This window comes from Engraulis encrasicolus, chromosome 14 (genome assembly GCF_034702125.1).
Source record: "Engraulis encrasicolus isolate BLACKSEA-1 chromosome 14, IST_EnEncr_1.0, whole genome shotgun sequence".
NCBI classification, from domain to species: Eukaryota; Metazoa; Chordata; class Actinopteri; order Clupeiformes; family Engraulidae; genus Engraulis; species Engraulis encrasicolus.
The window spans coordinates 35,855,260-35,880,131 of record NC_085870.1 but is presented as its reverse complement, the minus strand read 5'-3'; the positions used below and the strand labels follow the sequence as shown (position 1 = coordinate 35,880,131).

Here is a 24,872-nt window from a genome sequence, read left to right as displayed (position 1 = left end):
CGAAAACTTTTCTGCATGGTCACAGTTAGTATGTTCTGTGTTCTCACCAGATTCTATTCACAAAATGCATACATGGACCCAAATGTATATGAAATCAACTTTACTATGAAAAAAATGGCAAAAAGAATAATAAAATTGAGATTTTTTTTGTCAATCGGAGCTGTATTAAAACTCATACCATGTCATCATGCCAAACAAAAAGACAATTGAACCAGTGTCTTGCACGTTGTAACCCTTATGATTGTCAAAACAGATTTTTTGCGACATAGTATTTCTCTCTTTGTTGCATATAACTAAATCAGGTTCCTTTGCATGTTCATTCTACACAAGCCTAATTATTTTTACCATCCAGACAGCTCCTTACATTCTGACGTCAACTCCAAACAGCGCAGTATTTCAACTCCTACAATTGGAAATACCCACTATAAATCATATGGAAATGAAAAGGGAAAAAAAAACATTTGCAAACACCCTGTGACATCGAAGCGCAAATTAACAGGTTGTAAAAAAACATCTTACTTCTAATTTAGCAATTGATAGAACTCAACAATTAAGAAGAGAAAACATGAATCATAGTTAACCAAAAAAGTAAAATCTCTCTAGCAAGGCTTGTTAAAATGTTTGTTAAATCTGTTCAAGGTTTTGAGGATTGCTTAATACTGAGGCTGTGATACTCTGTAAGACCACCCCACTTCTTCTCCTTTCAGACAATGCAACACACATAGAGAAGCTTGGCCTCCGAGGGCCATGCTCATTGTGACCCCCCCGGCCCCTGACACTTGGCAAAAATAAAATAAAATAAAATAAAAAAGGCAAGATCACACTGAAAGACGAGAATGTTTTCCAGAGGAAAATCCCACAGATTATACTGTCCATTTCTCAGAATTGTAGAACACCCATTTGTGTCTCTCCTGTGTTTTAATACATTACAGCTGAAAGTCATTCTTTGAACAGTCATCCAACACAACAACAGAATTCCTGACATGGCAGCATATTATGCGAGAGCCTGATATTTTAGAAGTGAATACTAGGCCCATGCCATGACTCCAGCGTGAGGGGCAGTGTGTGAAGGTACAGCTCCTACCAATCTCCACACAACAATAGCCCGCTTCACTGTCCATCAAAATGGCAGCAGATCATCACCACACAACAACCAGATCCACAGGCTTTTTCTTCCCCCCAGAGGCATCACCACTGTTGGAAGAAAACATAATATCTCCATTTTTTAAGTCAATAGTGTCTCATGGGGTTTACCTAAGTTTTTTTTTTCTGCGTCCTGACAGAAAACTACGGTTGAAACCAAAAATAGCTGGCTCTTGGTTTGCCTAATGACTGATCTGCATATATCCAGTGTTATGCTAGAGAGGCACTCTACCATAGATCTTCTTGCCTAGTGCTCCTCAGGCAATATTGCCATCCTTGGTCTTATCTTCCTGCAACAAAGCCTAGCGCATCAACATGGCTGAAATTTAAACATGTAGTAAGCATATCGGGCCCTACTGAGCTGACTGCTCAAAAGAGTAAGCAATTCATCTTCAATAGTGATTCCGACCATCACATGCCAGATAAAAGCATTTTTCGGTGGTGGATTTTTACCCAAGATTTAGAAACTGGCTAGTTATATGCACAAATGGTGAAATTGTGTCTGCAAATACAGTATGAGTACAAATATCTACAAACGACAATAAACAAATCCATTGTGCTGTAAAATCTATTAAATTATACATTTTGTTTTCGGTTTAAGCAACACTTCAAGAAAGTGACAGTAATAGTGCAAAAAAATTCAAATCAACCGTAACTGTGACATACAGTACATTACTGCAATGAGTCCTCTCAGACAGTTGTTAGAATCTCAATCACTTTACAAATCTGTTAGGAAGTTGAAGGTGTTCTATTCTTCTGGAGATATTGAGCCTTTCTTCCAACAGTGATGACGCTTCATGTCAACATAAATGGGACTCATAAATGCAAGTTTCTATGTTGTTACAGACGTTTTTTTGTCTGTGAGAAGCAAAACGCACGGTTGCGTGAAACTGTGTGAGAGCGAGTCATACTGTAGATATGAAAGAAGCTAATCCATCCTTAGAGGGGAAAAAAACTCCTTCAGAACTTCAGTTAACAATTCTGGCATTCCAAGAATTCCAAATTCCAAAACGCCTCCTCCTCCCTCACTTCCTTCCTTCTATCCATCTCTGCAGCCAATCAATCATATGAGTCCAAGATCCAAGTCCACCATCCCTGAGGCTTCAGCAGCTTATGTTCTTATTCTTTATTGTAAAATAAAACCTAACAAACGTTTTTGTTGAACAAAAAATAAAAATCAGCTTCATTGTGAATGGTGAATTGGCAAACTAACATATCAGCAAAACCCATGGCATCATCAAAATCAATCTTTAAAGATCTTCAAATTCGGCAGCAGAAAAAAAGTCACAAAAGTAATACATGAGTTGTGTCAGTGAAAAAAAGCACATCACTTCTGATTGGATAAAGTTTCACTTCAGCATCATCATTATCATCATAATCATCACCATCATCCTCATCATCACATCCGCATCTTTGTGTCCACGTCTGTGCATATGGCCTCTGAGCCCGCTCTGCTTCCCCCAACAAAACAAACCACAGCCCCCAAAGCTCCACACATGCTTTGCAGAGGTGTCTGAACGACTCCAAACAGTGGGTTTGTGAGTTTGCGTGTGTGTCTTGATGGGAAATCTATAGGAGTTGTCAGAATAATTGTAATCCCAATCCCAGGCAGAAGCACCATGGCAACTCACTGGCCATAGAACTCCCATCTGTCCACAGAACTGCATCGTTAGGGGTCTGGGGCTCAGCGCTGGAAGGGCTTGCGGACTTTCTTCCGGCGGCGTGGGTGCTTGCCCCCCTCAGTCCATTGTTCGCTGGGCTCCGCTCGATGCTGCTGCTGCGGCCCGTGGGGGAAGAAGCCGCCCGGGGGCGAAGGCCCGCCGGGGAACGGTCCGCCGGGGAACGGTCCGCCGGGGAAAGGTCCTCCGGGGAAAGGTCCTCCGCCGCCCCCCATACCACCGGGTGCACCAGGGGGCTGATGGGGGGCCGACCCTGTGGGGAAGAAGCCTCCGTTGGCCGCCATATCGCTGGGGGAGCCCCCTCCCTGGAAAATGCGGTTGAAGAGGTCCTGCAGGTCTGCTGGGGAGCTGGGGCCTGGTGGGGGGTGCTGCTCTGAGGTCCTGTGGGATGACAGAGGGGACAAATCAGTACCATCTCTAACTTACCACAGTACTATATAATAGATGTATCTGTCAACACTTATTTCTGGTCATGTTAATCCTGTCTACCTCAACTCACAGAGTACGTTTTTTACACATTTGTCAACCGCAACTCACAGAATATGTTTCTGCACAATTGCCTTTTTATTTTTCTGTAGTATTTACTTTTTCCCTAGCTGACTATTGCCTGTGTTACATGCGTCTTGAAATGTTCATGTCCATGTGGGCATTATGTGTATTTATGTAAGCTACTTGAGACCTTAATTTCCCCCCAGGGATCAATAAAGTTACTCTACTCTACTTTACTACTCTACTACTAAATCAGCATCATAATGTGTGTGTTTTTTTACATCGCCATCTGTATCCACAATTACCTAAATGCTCTGTGAAATACAGTACTTCCCAGGCTGATTCAGTAATGCCTCATCTCCACTGGGGGTTTTCTGGCAGGCCTACCGCTCAACAAAGTGCAACTCGCCCACCACTTTTTGCTTTTCGAATAGGCATGGCACAGCTCAATCGAAAAGCAAAAAGTGGAGGCTGAGTCATGCTGTGTCGAGCTATAGGCCTTGAACGGCCTTCCAGAAAACCAGGAGAGGAAAAGAGGCATAAAGCTCAGTAAGTTAAAATATTGCAGCCTTTTGGCTTTAGTAATAGGCGTTAGCACAGAAGAGTCCATTGTGTAGTTACAACTAAACATACTGATATAGACATTAGCAATGTATTCACACTGCACAGTTAAAAGTAAGATAATTATTACTACTAATAATACTATGAGTCATTCTACGATTCGTGTGCGCTTTTAGGTCCGTGGACTTTATTTGCCAATTGCACTAACTATTAACTGCATCCAATGATGTTTTGGACATTAGCACACATTTATCTGTCATATAATACAAACAGTCAAGACATAACATTATTTCCCTAAGCAAGAATGAATATTTAATACTGGTTTTGGGCGTTTTCATGCCGTCCTGTTTTCCAAATGTCCGATTCAGTCTTCATATTAGCATGTAAAGAAACCTGTTTTGCCCAAGACGATTGCAAATGTTGATTCACAGTAATCATCACAATATGACAAAACTGTCAGAAAGACCATTGTGCTTTCCATTATACATGAAATTTGCCATTTTGTGTGTCCACGAAAACTGTGTTAACCGTGTCACGGTCTGAAACTCCCTCCATAAATCAGTAATGGTTTGGTCTTAGGCCATATGAATAACATCACGTGATGTCATATCCTCTTTGGCAGGATATGGGAAGACTTTTTGGTAAGTTTTGAACTCCATTCTTCCATAATTTAATCCATTCTTTTTCATGTTCTCATAGCGGGAAAATTGCCTGTCAACTGTGTCATCAACATATTCATAAGAATCTGAATTAGAAATCACCTGAAAAAAAAACTCAGATAAAGCATGCAAATAAATGAATTGATTAAGGTGTTGTGGTGGAACTTCTGAGGTCCTCAGTTAGCACAACACCCTGAAAATGGCTGAAATGTCAAGCCGTGTTACCGTCAATGGTGTTACGCATCAGCTATGGCAGTTGAGGAGGAGTATGTTTTTGCCAATTTATCTCCATATTGATAGACAAACAAACAAAATAATTTGTGTTGAAGTTCTAGGGAGATGGGTTTGTCTGCTCTGTTTTTTTTTCTCCTAAAAAAGTGCCGACTTGTTCCCCTGCTCTGTTGACCGTAAGAAAGTTGAGTAACACGGTTGACTGTTTTGAAATTGGTTTTGTGCTATTGATCCCTTATGTGTTGGGAAAATCCTATAAACAAACACTAAGGATTATCTCTGGAGAGGGAAGTCTTGTGTAAGGAGGGTGACTAAATTCAAATCAGACGTTACAGGGATTTATAATGAAAAATGTGTCAGTCTGTATCACAGTGAATCATAAAATCCTACTTATGAAGCTCAACAATCACATTTTCTATATCAATTGCACAGATTAATGACAACATTATTGCTAAGGGACATAAGCACTTTCAAACGTATGTTGTTTCAACTCTGTAGTACTTTTATATATGTTTGAAATGACATACTATTTGTCCATAACACTGTTGACAAAATAATCAAGCAAATGTTCGCTTTCATCAGAGTATTTATCAAATTATTTAAGATTAAGCTTGGCAATTTGTTTGTTCAGAAACTTGAATGTATACACTATGGAAAATCCAAGTCATTTATTTGGAAAAAAAAAAAATACTGATAATTGACATTTTGCGTTTGCCAAAAGCGCACTCGAAACGTAGAATCAGTGTAATACATTATACTAAGACATTTGCTACTCACGTATCTCTGGGTTAGTAACTAAATTAACATTTTGGAATTCCCTACAATTTTTATCATGTAACCACAGACTCCAGACATACAGTATTAGAGTAACGGCAGCTTAACGATTTCGAGGCCATCACCACTTCATGCTGTGCTGCCTCGGTCTCAGTCCTCTGCTCCGCACAAGTGAAGTGCATCCAGCAGCATGTGTTGTACTTGTTTCCACGTGCTGGGGATTATATTTCCTGTGCACTTTGTATCTGCTTGTGATATTGGCTATGATTATGTCCTCGATTGTAAGTCGCTTTGGTTAACCCATTTTAGCCTGAGCTCTTTTTGGGAAAAGGTGCTTCTGCCTATTAAAACCTAGATATCTCAGCCTCCGATTTGCATTTAAAAGCTAGGACCTCCGACCCTCATTTTGCATTAAAATGTGTTCACTAAGCTCTAACATAACCACATTTTGTATTAAAAAAGCCTCAAATCTCGTGAGCCTGAATGCGGCGTATATGTCGCTCCAGGCTCAAATGGGTTAAAAAGCGTCTGCCAATTGCAATGCAATGTACTGTACAGTACTGTAATGTGATGTAATGAATTACTACCTGTGGCGGTTGGGGTTGCTGTTGGTCTTGGAGCCAAAGGAGATGTGGTAGGGCACTCTGTGTGTGTCTGGGGAGATGCCTATTCGCTGGCAGCCTGCCCACTCTGACAAGGGGATTGGAAGGTTATCAGTCAAGCGAACAAAAACAGGCAGAAAAAAGGCTATTAGTCAAGCCCAGTGAGTCATTTTAATAACATGCATGGGCTGCATTCCAATATGCAGACTCCCGTTCTCCACTTGTGCTTGTGGCCTCACCCCGCCTCTGTGGAGAAAGCTTTAAAGTTTCCCAGCTGTCAGCCTAACCATAACATCTTTTGGGGGACTGGTTTTCCTTCCCCATCCAGTTTGCAAATTAGAAAATGACTTTACAATTGTGCTTTTGAGAGACATTGAAATACAATGCTGTTGTCAGTGATGTCATCACAACGAATGACTTCCTGGTACGAGTCCACAAGCTCAAGTGGAGGACGCGAGTCTGCATATTGGAATGCACCCATGGTCTGTTGGCAACCAGGTCTGCTGCTTCAGGTTTTCCATCCTGTTGGAGATGCTAAAGATTACATGGACATGTAGATATAAAAGATTGCATGTACAAAGAATCGTGTGTGAAGAGGCACAGAAATAGACGCAGTAATACTTTTTAAGCTGATTCCCCCCCTTTCCTTTTGAAGCAGAAATATGATTGACTTGGTAAATACAGACTAGCGACGTAACAATGCAACGTCTTCCTTTTCTATGCCCTGTCACTATATCTATTATAAAAGGAAAGCTATTACACACTGTTCATTACACATGCTCCACTGACCTGGCCTCCAGAAAACCCTTCATGTTGCCAGTTATACTGTAATGTTTTCTGACATTTTCTTCTGTACCCAACATGTATTGTTTGACTATGACAAGTAGCGACAGTGAACAGTCAGTAGCCATGTTGTGTCTTCTTGAGAAACCTCTTACCTGTGAGGTCATAGAATATTCCGTAGAATAAAGTACAATAGATACAGTGCCCTCCATAATTATTGGCACCCCTGGTTGAGATGTGTTAAAAGCCTTAAAATAAATTCAGTGTTTATTGCAGAAGAATACTGTCACACTGAAAATTGTAGAAAAATGTAGCCTTCAACTCAAATGAATTGTAAGAAAATAAAAAAAATCCCTGACTAAAAAATAATTATTTTTCATTAAATCACCTGTTCCACAATTATTGGCACCCTTAACAATTCCCAGGATATAAATATAATTGAAGCATTTCTGTCATTTCTACAGTAGTTTACAAAGTTTACCAGAGTATGTAGGAACATTTAATTAGTAATTCATCACTTCCTGTTTCCCTGGGGTATAAATATGACGTGACACCGAGGCCATTTCTCTTATCCACTCTTAAACATGGGAAAGACAAAGGAACACAGCATACAAGTGAGGCAGATGTGCGTCGACCTTCACAGGTCAGGCAGAGGCTACAAGAAGATTGCCACTCAACTGCAGCTGCCCATATCCACTGTGAGAGGAATAATTAAGAAGTTCAAAACAACTGGAACAGTGGTAAACAAGCCTGGGCGAGGACCCAAGTTTATTTTGCCACCACGCACAGTGAGGAGGATGGTAAGAGAAATCAAAAGATCTCCAAAGCTCACTGTTACAGAATTACAACAAATGGTAGCATCCTGGGGCCACAAAGTCTCCAAATCAACCATCAGGCGCTGTCTACACGCCAACAAGCTGTTTGGGAGGCATGCACGGAGAAAACCTTTCCTCACTCACAATCATAAACGCAAGCGTCTGGAGTTCGCCAAGCGGTATTGGGGCTTCAACTGGGACCGTGTGCTTTGGCCAGATGAGACCAAGATTGAGCTTTTTGGCAACAAACACTCTAAGTGGGTCTGGCGTACCACGAAAGATGCGCATGCTGAAAAGCACCTCATACCCACTGTGAAGTATGGGGGTGGGTCAGTGATGCTGTGGGGCTGTTTCGCTTCCAAAGGCCCTGGGAACCTTGTTAGGGTGCATGGCATCATGAATGCTTTGAAATACCAGGACATTTTAAATCAAAATCTGTTGCCCTCTGCCCGAAAGCTGAAGCTGGGTCGTCACTGGGTCTTTCAGCAAGACAATGACCCTAAACATATGGCCAAATCTACACAGAAATGGTTCACCAGACACAAAATCAAGCTCCTCCCATGGCCATCTCAGTCCCCTGACCTCAACCCCATTGAGAACCTGTGGGAGAGTACAGAGGAGAGGACCCAGGTCTCTGGATGATTTAGAGAGATTCTGCAAAGAGGTATGGCTGAAGATCCCTCTTTCTGTCTTTTCCCATCTTGTGAAACATTATAGGAGAAGATTAGGTGCTGTTTTGTTGGCAAAAGGGGGTTGTACAAAATATTAACACCAGGGGTGCTAATAATTGTGACACACATTATTTGATGTCAAATAATGATTTCTTTATGTGGGATTTTTTCCTCACTGAATAAATGCACTTGTATTGAAGGTTGGAGTTTTCTCTTTTTTTCCATTAAGGTCCCATATTATTTAGAAAAAAAATAAAATAATTGGAAGCTAAAAAACACATCTCAACCAGGGGTGCCAATAATTATGGAGGGCACTGTATTTACCTCTAGGATAAATAAAATGTCTCTCTACTCCCATTTTTCTTGAATACGGAGCCTCTGAAGGCTCAAACATGCCCGACGTGTGAGACAGGTACCAATATGTTTGGAATGTTTCACACGTTCCAACCAATGACTGTGTATATGTGTTTGTACCAGACATGTAAAACACTAGATGCTGTGTTCAGCCTTTTGGCATGCCCCAACCTTGGGGGCTGTCTTCTCTGTCCGGTATCCCATAATTTTCATAGATGTTATTTGACTGCCACCTACAGGATGATGTGTGCATCACCTTGTCACCAATTTATGGCAGCATACTCATGAATGGCTTGACGTGTGCCATAGTCTAGACACATTTTTCATATTTGTGAATGTTAGAAGCATTTTTTAGTAAAAGTTGGGAACCTATGTACTTAACATAATTTAAGTGTGCTGAATTCAACTAGACTGGTTCCCAAGCTGGATTTTGAGGTTTTGACAGTTAAATTTGAAAAACAAAATGGCTGCCAAAATACGCTATTTTTGACAGAGCATTTTTACCAAGTATTGCTGTACTTGGAAATAAATGCTCTTTTCTAACATTTTGTGTCCCATTAATGTTTCTTGATGAATGTATCTACTATAGAGGATTTTAAAAAGTGTAAAATAGCTTCTAGAATGCTAATAATGCTAATATTGTAGGCTAGGTGTTAGCCTAAACGTTTTAAATATTTAGCTTTTCTAATAAGATATTTGTAGCCTATGTGTGTTTATATGGTTAAGAAAATTGATGTAAGTATTTTTGAAATATTTAGAAATCACTGAAAGTTGCTATTGGCTCTCTGAAAACTGTCCAGAAATCGCTAGATGACACCATGATATTACATATAACGTACATTTTGAAAAATGTTCAGACATATTTTACATATTCTATCAGATACTATTGCATACATTACAGATAGTCTATACATGCTACTCAGCCTGGTTGTTAGTGGCCAGACATCTCTTAAAGATGATGGAATTGGTGGCAAGGAAAAACTTCCTCAAAGAAGAGTTCTGAATGAGGCTAAAGTCCTTGTTTATTGTGTCAGTGATGGCAAAAAATGGACTCCGAAACATGTCAGTCTTGCTTGTACTCTTCATCAAGCTATTGGGTAAAAGACCTAATATGACTATTCAATCAGGCAGGTCATTGTCTGAGTTACGACCAGGTCCTCCAAGTCCAGATCCTCCTTAGCTGAGAGCACTCTAAAACACTGAACCAAGAGAGTGGTGCCAACAAACATTGTGGCAGATAAATTCATCCATTACACATGTGATAACATTGATATCCTGGATGAAACACTTGACGGGAAGAATACTTCCCATGCAACACAAATGGCAGCATGGCAGAGAGGCCAACCAATTGATGATTCTGTTAAAGATATAGAGGTGTCTACTAGACATACATTAAATGTGCCAAATGCCCTGATGGAGCTACATCCTCTCTGGATTACTCATAGGACATTCAAGCCAATTTTTTCAGCACCCATTGCTTAATCATACTTTGGAAAATATGGAGAGGAGCATAAGTATGCTAGACAAGCAAAGGCTACGGATCTAGCTTTCTTCTTGCACTGTCAAAACTTAGACATGAAGACTTCTTGGTCAGTGTTCAATCAGTCACTGTCATCAAAGGAACAACAGACTGCTGCGGGGTATTTGCCAATAGTCCTCGCTACTGCACACGTTTTGATACTTTGAATACAAATGCATTGTCATATCTTAACATTTTTATTTGGACAGGAACAGTTATCACAGTTGACCAAGCATTGTACTGCAGACTTAAAGAGTTAAAGTGGTCAATTTCAGAATAGAACAACAGATGAATACCTCGCCTAGGAGGACTTAACTTGTCAATCAACTTCCTTAAGGCCATAGGAGAACATATGAATGAATCTGGACTGACCAATGTATGGATGGTGGATTGCCTGGATAAGGCTCTGTTGAACTTGTTCTGGCAGGAAAGGCATCCAACAAAGCCATGGCACACAAGTTTACTCTGCAATCCCTTTAGGGTCTTCTCGTGCCAAGTCTTCTCTACCTGTCTTGCTAGGATGGCTAATGGTGATGATCCTCAGACAATTAGTGAACTGATTTCATTCCAGTATCAGGAAAAGGACAGAAATCTTCTGCATGATATTGCTGAGAGTCAATCTGATGATGTGAACTGGTGGCAGTATGGACATGGTTACTGTTCTGCTGCAATACACAAGAGAACAACGTGAAGCTACCTGGGATCTGAATTTTCACTCTTTCAGCCTAATGTTGCCCTACTTTAAGCGGTATGGCCATCTTAATTATGCACAATGGGGCCCAGTGTATCTACTTGATGAGTCAGCTTCCAGAACCATTTTGTCTGAATTCCAAAAAGGCCACTTTGTGGTCAAGAGATTGGCTCACAAGTTTAGCCAGATTCTGATCAGGCTATGAAGTGGGTAAATGTCACAGGCAATAAAAGAGCATCATTGTGATCACCGAGACAGCCTCAGCTTTGTGTAGGTGGACACTCTCTTTTAACCTGAGATCACACATTGCAGATCAAACATATGAAATGTACAGTGTCCTCCCCATGGCAGCAAGAAACTTCACAATGACGGAATCTACTTACGGCAGATTAGAAACAATACAGAGTAAAAGTTCTTTACAAACATTTGTGCGTACCCGGTTCCTTGGACTCACGTCTCCTGACTGAGGTCACGAGTACCCTGAAGGACACGAGTTACGAGAGCTTGACTAGTTCTAGCCTGCTCTGTCCCTTTGTTCTCTTGACTACGGTCGACTGCTGGCAAAGAATTTCAGTGGAGTCAGACTCTGACTCCCCCCTGGCAAAGTGCTTCGATCTCCCGTCTAAGGTGGACGACTCTTTATCCCAACTCCCTGCTACCACAGAGAATCTCATACAGTACTGACCACCACCCTAGTGGCTGATGTGGCTTCCCCAGCTCGAGCAGCTGCCTTGGAGCCCCTTGGGCATCACCACAGGCCACTGCACTTGGCACGAAAGCGCACCCTGTCACCAGGCATGACGCGCTCCAAAAGTCCTGCATAATGCACCACGAGCGCCTTCGCCTGATGCCTCCCATTTTCCCCTCCTGCAAGGAAGCGAGATTTCTCAGGTTTTGTCCCCCCTTAGCCCATAGGGCACAGGGGCCTCAGCTGAGAGCATAGGGGCTTCAGCCCCTCCTGCTACTTTCCCCTCTCCTGCAGGTTCGAATCTGGCAACGGACCAGGAGGAGGACATACCCCAGCCCAGGGGCCACCTGCCCCTATGGGTCTGGCAAGGGAACATTTGAACCTAAGCGCTTTTCTGGATAACGTTATCAGGACAATTTAAGGGGCCAGGGCCCAATCTACTTTGACACTGTATAACCTGAAGTGGTCTGTCTTCCAACGCTATGTGACCAACGTGAAAGTGTTCAGTACCGATGGTGTTGTCCTTCCTACAAGACTTATTGGGGGGAGACAAGGCTTTACCATTTAAGTCTACTTTGCAGCGATTTCATCGTGCCATGTAGGATTCGGTTCCAACACTCTGAGTGCCCATCCACTAGATACTTATGCCCCGTGCTACATCAGACGATACCCTCCTGGGATATCTCTCTAGTACTGGAGGCTATGTGTGGGGCCCCTTTTGAGCCCCTCCAAGAGGGGCCTCTCCAAACTGCTTTTGCACACCACCTTTCAGATCCGTGGAAGAGAGGTGACAACACAACTTGTGCCCTGTGCACGCTTTACGCATCTACATGAACAGGACTCACTCTTTTAGGAACACTGAGCAGCTGTTTGTGTGCTTCATCAAGCCCTCTACAGGGCTCACAGTTTTGAAATGGAGGTCTCCAAATGGTTGGTTCAAACCATTGCCCTGGCATATGAGTCCAAGGGTCGCCAACCCCCGGCTCAGATTAGGGCTCACTTTACCAGTGCAGGTCTCTACATCTTGTCCTCTCTTCAAAGGTGCAGCAGTTTCAGAGGTGTGCAGAGCGGTTTGTTGGGCCAACCCCGCCACCTTTGTCCGGTTCTACCGGCTAGATGTGACCACGTTGCCACAGGAACATAGGGTTCTGGGCAGGACCACTGATTGTCTGTAGGGTGATAGGAACGCTATCCTTACAGGATGCTCTTGGAGTTCTGTCTAGTTTGGACCAGCAATCGGGAGTGATTGTAACTCTCCCATAGATATGCTAACGATTCGACTGAAAGAGAGAAATTAGGACATGAATATGTCCCCGTTCTCTGAAGGAGATGAGTGAGCCATCTCTCAAGACAACCTTATTGCCGACAGCCGAAGAGATGTTTGGCATCAAAGTGGCTTATTTGCGTGCAACCATTCGGTTTTGACAAAGTGGACATCCTGCCCACACAGTTGATTGGACCTTTGGCGTGATTGCAAAGGTCTTCAGCTAATCGTACAGCTGAGAGTGCGCTCCCATAGAGATGGCTCACTCATCTCCTTCAAAGAACAAGGGACATATTCATGTCCCAATATTTAGTATTTTAGATAATACTATCTTCTTTGCCTCTCTTTTTCTTTCCAAATCTTATTGAATGACAATTTTGTATGATAATGTGCTTCATGGAGGCTATTGCTATTGAATGCCAGTTTACGAGAATATCTTATTATTAGAATGGCATAATTATAGTATTTTTTATCTTTTTGCCATGACAATTTGCCTTTGTGTAAGTGTGCAATGCTCACATATTTGCATTTATCATGTATTTCCATGGAGAAGTGATACTTTCTAACGTATTCTGCCCAAAATCAAGAATTTTGGCCGCCATTTTGTTTTTTGCCCATTTCATGGTGAAAAACTCAAAATTCAGCTTGGGAACCAGGCTAGCTGAATTCAGGGTACTCTAATTGTCTTAGAAAACTAGGTTTCCAACTTTTACTAAAAAATGCTTCTAACACCCTTAAAAAGGGCCTTTTTCTGGAAATGCTTCTAGTCTACCATGTGCATTACGTCCTTTTATGGGGGAAAACATTGGGGGGAAAGCCAATGCAAGTCAATTGTTGATGTTGGGAAAGAATAAACAAAAGACAAGGACCTGTAGACTAGCGTTGTTCACGCTCAACATGCCGAAAACATGTTGTTTTGCCGGCTGTTCAAATAATATAGCCAAACAGTTGTGGTGAAGCATGGACTGTGTTCATTTAGGCTAGCCGATGTAGCATGTAAGTTAATGAGACATTCGGTTTGATTTCCTCCATTAAGGGGCGTAACGCATATTTACGAGCAAAGTACCCGGATGGCCGTTCATGCGTATATCAAGGAATCGTCTAGTAGACAAAGATAATTCAATCTCCACCCACCCAATGCAAAAGAGTGAGCTCAAGTTTGGTCTCCCAAGGGGACGCCAGAGAAATTAGAATAGCAGGACGCTGTCCCCTGCGCTAATTTTTTTTCCTAGTACAGGGACGCCACAGATGGCCAAACTCGGCTTCTCATTGGTCAACCTTCACAACTTCTTGTGACAGGTTAGGGTTTAGACATGGGTCATTCCACGCCAAATCAACTAGAGCCTGCGCACTTAGGTCTCAAAAATTCTGGAAATATTACCAAGTGTACCCGTGGTACTTAGGAGAAACACTGTACATTTATTTGAATGAAAGATGTATCCTCTCCGTGTTACAGCCAATTTTACTGGGGGAGGGGGGTGCCCATTTTGTTCACACTATTTTTTTTGTCAAAGTTCACAAGCCCGTAGCTCAATAACTAAACCATGTAGGAAGTTCACATTTGGCATGCTGGTACAAAGATAGGAATAATTAGTTGCTAAACTGTCAGTTTTGGTCTGTATGATCCTGCATCGTCATAGCATTCCCTCAAAGATGATACAAATTGTACTGGAGTTTTTGGCTGTGCTCTGTTTAGGCCTTCAGAAGACATATTTGTGCCCAACATATCCTCTTGATTTTTTCCCCTTGTAGAGACAAGTGGGAACACTCTCATAAAAAGCTATAAATAGAAAGGAAATCCCATCAGTGTTTGACCAGAAGACCCCACAAGTCTGACAAATCATTTTGGGTGTCATTTTCAGAGCTCCAGAACCCCTTGTGGGATTGTCCACAGATTTTTATTTTATTTTTTTCTTCATTCTCCATGAATTCTTCTTTTTAAAAATGCCAATGAGACTTGTCTTATGTGATGTTTTCTTTTATAATTTCCAACCTGAACATGGGCAACATGCACATTGAGAGCAATATGTTTTCTATACGTTTCTTCCGCTGCCATCTGCTGGTCAAAAAAAGTAACAACATGACTCTTTGTGCCTGACCTACTGTCTCTTTTGGTGTGCGAACCTTCTCCCACATTGAACGCTCCTGAAATCATTGAAGTTAAAAGGGATACCTGCACCCCTGCACATGGACTCTCGGGTGATCATGTCCGGGCAAAATTTGCATTTGATTATTTAGTATTTACATTAAATGTTATCAAAATCATGTTGCTCTCTTTTTGCATTTTGCCCATGTTCAGGGTGGAAATTAAAAAAGAAAACATCACATAAGACAAGTCTCATTGGCATTTTTAAAAAGAAGACTTCATGGAGAATGAAGAAAAAAATAAAATAAAAATCTGTGGACAATCCCACAAGGGGTTCTGGAGCTCTGAAAATGACACCCAAAATGATTTGTCAGACTTGTGAGGTCTTCTGGTCAAACACTGATGGGGTTTCCTTTCTATTTATAGCTTTTTATGAGAGTGTTCCTACTTGTCTCTACAAGGGGAAAAAATCAAGAGGCTATGTTGGGCACAAATATGTCTTCTGAAGGCCTAAACAGAGCACAGCCAAAAACTCCAGTACAATTTGTGTCATCTTTGAGGGAATGCTATGACGATGCAGGATCATACAGACCAAAACTGACAGTTTAGCAACAAATTATTCCTATCTATGTACCAACATGCCAAATTTGAGCTTCCTACATGGTTTAGTTATTGAGCTACGGGCTTGTGAACTTTGACAAAAAAAAGAGTGTGAACAAAATGGGCACCCCCCTCCCCCAGTAAAATTGGCTGTAACACGGAGAGTATACATTTTTCATTCAAATACATTTACAGTGTTTCTCTTAAGTACCACGGATACACTTGGTAATATTTTCAGAATTTTTTGAGACCTAAGTGCGCGGGCTCTTGTTGATTTGGCGTGGAATGACCCACATGGGTTTTGGTCTGGGGACAATTTCGCATCAAATTTGCCAATACCTTGCTTATTTCGCCGTTCTTGGCAAAAGTAAAGAATAAGAAACATTGCTTTCCTGACAGGTTAAGTTTAGGGAAGGTTTAGGTTTAGGCACATATCAAAAGTGTGGCGAGTGTCTGCGTGTTTGCGGCTTCAAGACTCTCCTGTAACACCCCCATCTCACGTGTTGCAGTCTTGCCGCTCTGGAAGTTCGACCAATCAGAGGCCACCTCTGGCGTCACCCTACTAGGAAAAAAAATATCGCGTCCCCTGCTTCCTCTTCGCTTTTTGAAGTGTTTGGTGGCGGCCTGCACACGATGTGCACTACAGTCATCTACAGCTCTAAAGGTCAGATTAGACTTCTGCAACTGCGCTCGTCAAAAGTCGCGTGGGAGTGGCCACGAACCAACATTGTATTCATGCATCTGCGAGTTCTGCGAGGTCCGAGGTCTCGTCGCGAGACACATTTGAAATAGTGCGATTACTTTCACTGCATTGTTAGCACTGTGGTCATTATTAAGCAATGTTGCTTTCTAACCCGGTTAGCTAGGTATTTTCACACAAATTGCAAAGGCAATGCACTGGTATCATTATTTGACATACCCAGTCTGTTTTCACGAGCAGAAAATGCAAGCATGTAAAGACAGTTGATTTTGCCGATGTGTGTTTACATTCGGTGGAGATAGCTACGGTAGTAAAACCACAGGCATTGTGCCACAAGTGTTCAACTGATGCATTGTTTGTTACTTAGTTTGTAGCTTCGTGTATTCTATTTACACACATTTAGGCACAAGGCATTACTATAGTTTTTAACAGAATACAGCTCTGCTCTCGCAAACTACTGGCATTGCGCTGCCACAAGAACAGAACAAGGAAGTGGCGAGACGACCAATCATAGCGCCTTTTTGTCTGCGTCCTCCGCGTCCGTCCGACGGATAATTAGAATTTTTTTCGAAGCGCTCGACGACGGGCGCAGAGCCTCTGCGAGGGGGGCGTGGACTCGCACAGACAGAAGACGGACAGACGCAGAGGCTCTGCGTGCGAAGCATAAATCTATCTTAAGGGTACTACATTTATTCTCAACCTAAAGTCTTGCTCTACTAGATGATTCTTTGATTATATTGGCTAAACATGGCCGCAATCTGACTGAGCCAATCGCTCCAAAATAAAGGGGTGGTCAATGTGGCATCCAGTGTTCTATATCTATGGACGGTTACAGTGTACAGACAGAAATGCGTACATCGTTTATGGTATGTATGAATAGCATTTTACCTGTGATGTCGTAGACTTTCCCGTCCATGAAGGCAAAGTAGGTGATGCGCAGGCCCAGCATGCTAGACTCCGCCCACAGGTCTCCCTCCTCTGCGCCATGGCGACGGTTACATTCCGCACAGAAGCGGGCCTCGCTCGGGTCCCGGTCCATCTCGAAACGCCTGGGAGCACACAGAGGGGTCAAGTGAATGCCTAGATAACACAGTCATGTGCACACTACACCCCAAGCCAGGAGCTATAGAGCAGAGCAGTGAGTGAAGACCTATACAGTCAGAAGTTTAACATGTATGCGTCATGGGGAGTATTCCAAAAACATGGGTAAGTGTTAAACCTGGCCTAGTTAACCTACAGAAAGTGACAACGCTTTTAATAGATAGAGTAGAGTAGAGATTCATTTGTTGATCCCAGGGGGGAATTAAGGTGTCAAGTAGCATACATGCAGGTACATACATACAGTACACATACATACATAAATAAATACAGAGGACATTACACACATCCTTACATATATATTAACCATATATAGCTCACTCTTACATACATTCGGCTCGAGTGCAGATATCATTTAGTTAAGAAAAGGAGGACACCAGGCTCTTTTATTAGCAGATTTACGACTACCTTCAGATGAACTTAACCTACTTGGCTACTGAGCGACCTTCTTGATATACTGTGCCCCTCTGGTGGATGAGCTGGCCTCGCAGCCAAAAGGTCAGAGGTTTAACTGACTACACTGGCAATAAAGATACATGTACAATCATGCATGCAAAACTATGTTTACAGTGGACTAACAGAGGCCTAAGTTCAACACACCGCATTCCTTACCCTCATTCTTACCCGCTTCCCTTACCTACTTCACCGTAAACCTGCATTTATACACTACAGAAATCAGCAGCCAAAGAAATACATGGAACATTACCAATCCAGTAACACATCAGCAAATAGACAGACATTTTTAGGTTAATGATCTGAAAAACACCAGGCATTTTGGTTTAAAACTGAGTATTATGTCATCTGAGAAGAAAAGAGATGAAGGGCTAACAGAAATGTTCTAATCTGCTCTGTTTTTTTGTTTTTAAACTAATTAACTACACCACTGACACAGTCAGTCCAGTCTTTAAACAAGTCCATCTGACGCAGGGCCTACTCAAGATAGCCACATCTAGAAACAGTCACACACCCAGGGTCAAAAGGCTCCAAGTGGCTTGCATAAGCATACTGTACCCCATCCTGCATAGTGCATACGCCTTCGGCATGTTGATTGCAGAACCTTTTGTCTCAACCTCAGGTCACAATATCTTTTCTGAGTCACTGCTACAGTATCTGTGAATCTTGACTCCGTTTTTTACGAGGACTTCACAGAGCAAACTGTGAGTAATAGCTCCACTAGCTCTGCTGTTTACATGCCGTGGGATCAGGAGGACCAAGCCGGTGGATTTAAGTGCACACTCAGCAAGGTAGAAAAGGGCTGCATTTCAAAACACAACCAATTATTTTAGCTTTGCACTTTTTCCATTCCAAGAAAATACTTCGAGCATGACTAAATCTCCAAGAGAAACATTTGTTTTCCTTCTTAACTTTTCCCCTCCCCCTAGCATCTTGCATTAGAGATTTCTATTAACACTTCACACAATTAAGTAGAAACAGCATCCAGCAGGTTATGCATTTTTCATGAAAGCAAACGTTTCCACCAGTAACAGCTAAGCAGTTTGCAGTGCAATAGCCATTGTAAATCAGCAGATGTTCCTTGCAAGATGTCAAACTGTGGACTTTTCATACATATTTGCACATAACAATGAGTTAGGTGTGGTTCAGGGGTGTGTGGACTACTGCATGTCTTTGAATAAAGCATTGACATTGTGAAATATTGAACAGTACCCTCTCTTCAGTAGGCACACTATCGGTACAGTGTGAAGGTACAATAAATAATTGGAACCTCATTAAATTTTGTGAAGAAATTTAAATGTTTGCTGCACAATCGTTGAGGCTTCATTCTAAATTTGGCATAGAGCTTCAGCAGGTATCAGAGTGACATTGTTCAGAATCAATATGCATTATGAGGTGCATGGTAGTGTTGATGATGCATATTATGTCATGGGCTTGTATTAAAGATGCATCCATGTGTACAGATCTTGCCTATTTGATGAATGATGAATGATGCTTTTTCTTGCACCCTGTGTCCTTTTGGATTTTGCAAAAGTGTTGAATCTTGAACTACGCTTAAATCTTTTTTGCACCGTATAATGGCAAAAAGGCTCACTATTTAACCCATTGATGCCTGAAGGACCTGCAAAAAAACGCCTTCTGAATGCCTCAGCCCTTGTTGGAAAAGTTGCCCTCAGTCTATAAAAACCTTAATATCTCAGCCTCTGATGCACATAAAAAGCTGCATTTCAAACCCTAAGACCCTCATCTTGCATTAGAATGTGTGCATTCAGCTGTAACATATCTACATTTTTATTAAAAAAGCTAAAATCTCAAGAGCCTGAATGCAGCGTATACTGTATCTGTCTCCAGGCACCAAAGGTAAAACAACATATACGAGTCATCAGGCTAAAATGGGTTAAACCAACCCAGCCCCAGAGCTGACGTACTTGTGTTTGCCTTCGCACTTGGTGCACATCATGGTGTTCATGGCCTCCTTCAGGTCATCCTGCAGCTTGGTGAGGAACTCATTCATGGACTTGGAGAGCTCTGTAGCAGCCATGCGCTTCCTGTGACAAAAGAAAAATGGCGGTCAATTGTTTTTGTTTTTTAATTTACATTTAACCAGTTAGCCAGGATTGTCCAATTGAGATGGCACGTCTCTTTCTGCCAGGGAATTCTGGTCATATAATGAAGACTTGTCTACAACTCCACATCATGATGTGATGCTCTTTTTTATTGCCATATTTTTTACAGTAACTACATCTGTTATAAAATTGAGTTTAAACTAGAAATGCACTTGCTGCTTTTAGATTGGAAAAGCACTTATGTTACTCTTTCACTGTGTGTTTTTAATAAAGTACATACAATAATCACTGCTCTTTGCTTCTGTAGGGGGGCATAGTTGAGAGAGCAACAGCTCATTAAGTGCCAAGTAAACAAAATGTGATTCATAACAAAGTCCTTACATTCACTGTGTCTATCTATGGCCAAATCACATTTCTCATTTCTACCCCTACCCCTATGCCTCCCCCTTGGCCCTCCTCCCTTCAAACTGAGCAGTAAGGGGAAAGGCGTAGGGTTAAGGGGTGAAATGGGATTCAGCCCATGTCTCGATGGTGCTCCTCACTGTGTGGTGATCATCTCTGAATTTCAGCATACCCTAACACTTTAATTACCATTATGCACACAGAAACACACAAACGAAAAGAACTTGGTTCAACTTCTTGTCTTCTCACATTTAAAACAAACGTTTTAACAATATTGGCTTGCATAGTGTATGGCCTACGCCAAAACATTTGTTGTTATACTCCTACTGCCAATAAAACATGTTATGTAAGATGTAACATGTATGTAACATGTAACATGTAACAAGATGTAACATGTATGTAAGATAACAACAACTTGAAGATTGCGATCTGATTTCTTTTCACTTGATAAGCCGTCGGAGACAAACCACGTAGGAGTGTGTGGTGTTTTCAAATACACACAAGCACACATACAAATCCAGCCACCCACGTCCTCCATTCCATCCAGACATAAGCAGCCAGTGGAGGTCCGAAGTACCATACTCACATCTCGTATTCACGCCGCGTCTCCGGGTTGCTGACGACGTCCCATGCCGCCCTGAGTACCTTGAAGGCCTCCCCTGCCCGCGGGTGCTTGTTCTTGTCTGGATGGACCTGTGCCATGAGGCATTTGTTAACAGCATGTCTTTGCTTTAGTAGACACACACACACTGATAAATAAATGGACACATGGACACACACACACACACACACACACACACACACACACACACACACACACACACACACACACACACACACACACACACACACACACACACACACACACACACACAGACACACACACACGCACGCACGCACCTTACCCTGTCTTGCTGATCAGATGTAATTTGATACAAGGATATCAGGTTTAGAATACTCTTGACTGAAGTGAATCACGATGTAGACTACACAATAGTTTACAAGGGTCTGCTCTTGTTGGAATTAAAATTGTAACCTAAAGGGTAAAGATAGACACAAGCTTTCTGTGTTTCAGCTGCATATAAAAAAGACTCTGTTCAGCTTTCTTTGTACAAGAACATGAATCATAGTCTGACTTGTGTTTCTGGGGGCTCTCAACACATGGATAGATTAAGGATTGCATATGTACAAGCAATGACAACTGAGAGCTACACATGTTATGCAAATTACATCCCTTCAGAATATTTTCACCATTTCTTGGACTGAGTTACTGTGAAGCATATCTTGTGTGGAATGGCAGTATTCCAGTTGTAATATGTGTGTTGGTGAAGCCGTCTTGTTTTGGTCTATGTTTTGTCTGCTGATATTGTGTTTTGTCTCTACCTGTTGTTAGCGGCATGTTGTCTGAGAAACTTTCAAAACAAAATTGGGGAGACTGGGGACATTGCAGCATATGGTTGCATCACTAGTTTTTCTTTGATCAGATGCAAGCCAGAGTGATTACACTCGTGCTGTACAAAGATGGGGCATCCAACTGCAGTACAAGTATAATCACTCTAGCTATCTGACAGGAGGAAAAAAAACTAGATGTTGTAACCATCCCCTGTTGCAACTGTCCTGGTCTCTCCTACATTAAAAAAAGAAATTCCACAAATTTGGTTTGTAGCATTAAACCGTTTATGTCCCTTCTTCTTTACCTGAACAGCCAGCTGCCTATAGGCCCTCTTGAGTTCCGACTCGGTGGCGTTGGCCTCCACCCCCAGCACAGCAAAGGGGTCGAGCTCGTCCTCTGGAACCTGCGCCAGGGAGAGGAGCCTCTCCAGCTCCTGACCCGGCTGACACCTCCCCCCGCTGGGAGACTCCGGAGTGGACCCGGCCCCGTGAGACCTGGACCTCCGGAACAGTCCGCCAACCCTTCCGAGCAGAGCCGCGGCTTTCATCCACGGCCACGAGTTCTGCAGGTACTCCCAGCACAGCTGGGCCCGCCCTCCGCTCAGCCTACCCAGGGCGGACTGCGCCCAGCGGCCGGCCAGCATGGCGATGGCACACAGCAGGCCGAAGCAGGACGTGGACACGTGCCACGCCCGACCGCTCACCCTGCTAGTCCAGGTCACAAGGGCGGCGGCGCTGCCCCGACCCCACGCCAGGCCCCTCCGGGCGTCCTGCTTCAGGCCCGGGAGGTCAGTGACGCGGAGCAGGAAGCGGGAGCTGAAGTCGTAGACAGCCAGGCTGGCCGACTCTACCACCATGCCGCAGTGGTGCGCCACCGACACGATGAGCTCCACCACCATGTGGATGCAGGACATGCACCAGGGGCTGATGGACTCCGACAGGATCTCCTTGACCGCCATGACCAGCTGCGAGCCGTTTTGTCGGCGGCCACCGCGGCCCTGGTGGTGGTGGTGGTTCCTCCGGCGGGCCTGCTTGTGCCTCCCGCCACCCCCGGAGGAGGAGTACGAGGAGGAGGAGGAGAAGGGGGACCTGAAGAATGAGGAGGAGGAGGTGGGTGAGGTGTAGGCCTGGTCTCCTCCAGCTGCACTGGAGCTGTTCCTGGATCTCCCTCTCCTCCCAGAGGTCCGGGAGCCTGACTCTCCGTTCATCCTGGTCTCTTTCCCGGCATCTTTTGCCTGACTCTCCTCCTCGTCAACATCCCCTTCCGCCTCACCGGCCTCCTCTTTTTCAGAATCATCCTCCTCCTCTTCCTCATCCTCCTCCTCTCCCTCTCCTTCTCCTTCTCCGTCCTTTTGAGGGTTCTCTCCTCCATCTCGGTTCTTGTCAGAATCTTCTGAGTGGAGCCGCTTCTGAGGAGACTCTGGACTTGTACTGTCCAATGGCTCATCCTCCACTAGCATGTCTTTCGTCTCCCTTTCCTCTTCATCCTCCAACTCCTTCCTGGATCCTGTTTCTCCACTGGGCCAAGGCTCGGACATGGCAGAGCCCGAGAGAGCCTCCTTGTCGTCATCATTTCTCAGCTTTGGATCCCCCAAATCTTCTGCACTGAAGGCAGATGCATCTTGTGGTGAGTTCTTACATTCGCCTGTGGCGTCATCCATCTTGGACAAAGTTCTTCTGCCGGGTCCTTTTGTTTGTTTGTTTGTTTGTTTGTTTGTTTGTTTGTTTCAACTCTAAAACCTTCAGGAACCCATCTTTACCACCAAGTTCCCTTTGCTCACAGCACACGAACAAGTCAAGCAAGCATCTTGGTCCAGGCCTATGGCATAGGCCTTACACCAATATTTCCCATCAGCAGTCTGAAATGTTGGGCTCCTCTTCTTGAAGCTGGCTGCCTTCTCTAACATTGCAGGCGGTCACGTCAAAGCTGACCTCTCACCTCATTTGATATTTTACCTGCAATGATGAAACAGATAACATGTCAGTAATTACTGTATGTAGGCTAGCCAAATACTTTGTGTGTCAAATTACCAGGCACCAACAATTTGAGTTTCAGAGAAAGTGACATAAAAAGTACAAAGCAAGCCATTCATTTATGCTTTATAAAGCCATATGCCTACAGTAGCAGTAGTAATGTCCACGTCATGCATTACTTACACACCAAGTGGCACTTTTGAAAGTGATTAAGTGCAGCAGAAAGTTTTCATCCAAACAGTTTATACAATGACAAAACGACGACACGTAGTCGGGGAAAATTGAGTGCAAGTAGACTACCACAGGGCAGAGCCAACTTCCTCAGGTCTCAAGGCGACACAACGCTAGAAGTTTACATCTATTCGGATGACTTCATTGTAAGGCATGTAGGCTACAGTCATTGATTCACTCCGACATTTTAATACTGATATTATTTCTTAACTTAGCTCCATGCTAGCCAACAGTGCACGAAAGGGGAGTCTTCCAAAATATATTCACCCACGTTTGAAAAAACACTATCTTGGCAATAATTGGAATCGTGTAGGCTACCAATACTACTGCAGAAAGGAGAAAACGAACAAGCGTACTGTGAATATAATAATCAGCACGGCAAAAAAAAAACTCGCACCAGAACTCAGCTACGAGGACTTGACCCGCGCGAGGAGAAACAGAGAAGGAAAGACTCCCAAAGGAAATGCCAGTTGAACCCTGATCAACATTTAAGTTTTGCATAACAGAAATAGCAAGGCGTGTTGAAGTGCACCCAACCTCTGGCAACTCACTTTTTTCCATATGTGGAGATGCGAAATGATACAATGTATCTTTCCCTTCCGCTTCTACTGAAGACCAGATATCCACCTCAACAGATGACACAAAATGTAGCTGTTTCAGAATGTTCACGTTACAATAACCGTAGCAAGGCGACTAAACAACGCCTCATCTCCATAGCCATGCAAATGCTATTCTTTTAAAATAAACGATTTCTTTTTATATCGTACGTTATTCTAGACTAGTAGCGTGCCTGCCCTTGTTTTTTTGTCACCAACGTCAAGTAAGCAACTAGCGTTCACTTCAACTACGTCCGGGTAATAATGGCACGAGTTGTCAATCTAAAAGCCTTGGATATTTTTCTTTATGGCAACAAAAATATACCACACAAGAAGCATTCTGGCTACTCG

General features: G+C 43.0%; 1 protein-coding gene across 2 annotated transcripts; it reads right to left on the bottom strand.

Moving 5' to 3' along the window:
- Nucleotides 1-85: 85 nt before the first annotated feature.
- dnajc14 (DnaJ (Hsp40) homolog, subfamily C, member 14) lies at nucleotides 86-24,777 on the bottom strand. Of its 2 annotated transcripts, none has more exons than XM_063215632.1 (7): nucleotides 24,477-24,777; nucleotides 22,026-23,676; nucleotides 20,915-21,021; nucleotides 19,789-19,908; nucleotides 17,198-17,358; nucleotides 6,124-6,226; nucleotides 86-3,203 (listed from the first exon to the last, which is right to left on the bottom strand). In XM_063215632.1, the coding sequence occupies exons 2-7, from the start codon at nucleotides 23,379-23,381 to the stop codon at nucleotides 2,828-2,830; spliced, it is 2,223 nt and encodes a 740-aa protein (XP_063071702.1). In that variant the 5' UTR covers nucleotides 23,382-23,676; nucleotides 24,477-24,777; the 3' UTR covers nucleotides 86-2,827. The 2 variants fall into 2 exon arrangements, with proteins under 2 accessions (XP_063071702.1, XP_063071703.1); XM_063215633.1 differs by lacking the exon at nucleotides 24,477-24,777 and adding an exon at nucleotides 23,878-24,309.
- Nucleotides 24,778-24,872: the final 95 nt, after the last annotated feature.

What these genes read in the sequence shown, in the direction of transcription:
- dnajc14 (XM_063215632.1), bottom strand. Translation starts at nt 23,381, where the DNA reads ATGGATGACGCCACAGGCGAATGTAAGAACTCACCACAAGATGCATCT. An exon ending in AAGTGCGAAGGCAAACACAA is followed by an intron (nt 17,359 to 19,788) that starts GTACGTCAGCTC and finishes GTGTGCTCCCAG; the next exon opens with GCGTTTCGAGATGGACCGGG. An exon ending in GAAAGTCTACGACATCACAG is followed by an intron (nt 6,227 to 17,197) that starts GTAAAATGCTAT and finishes TCCCCTTGTCAG; the next exon opens with AGTGGGCAGGCTGCCAGCGA.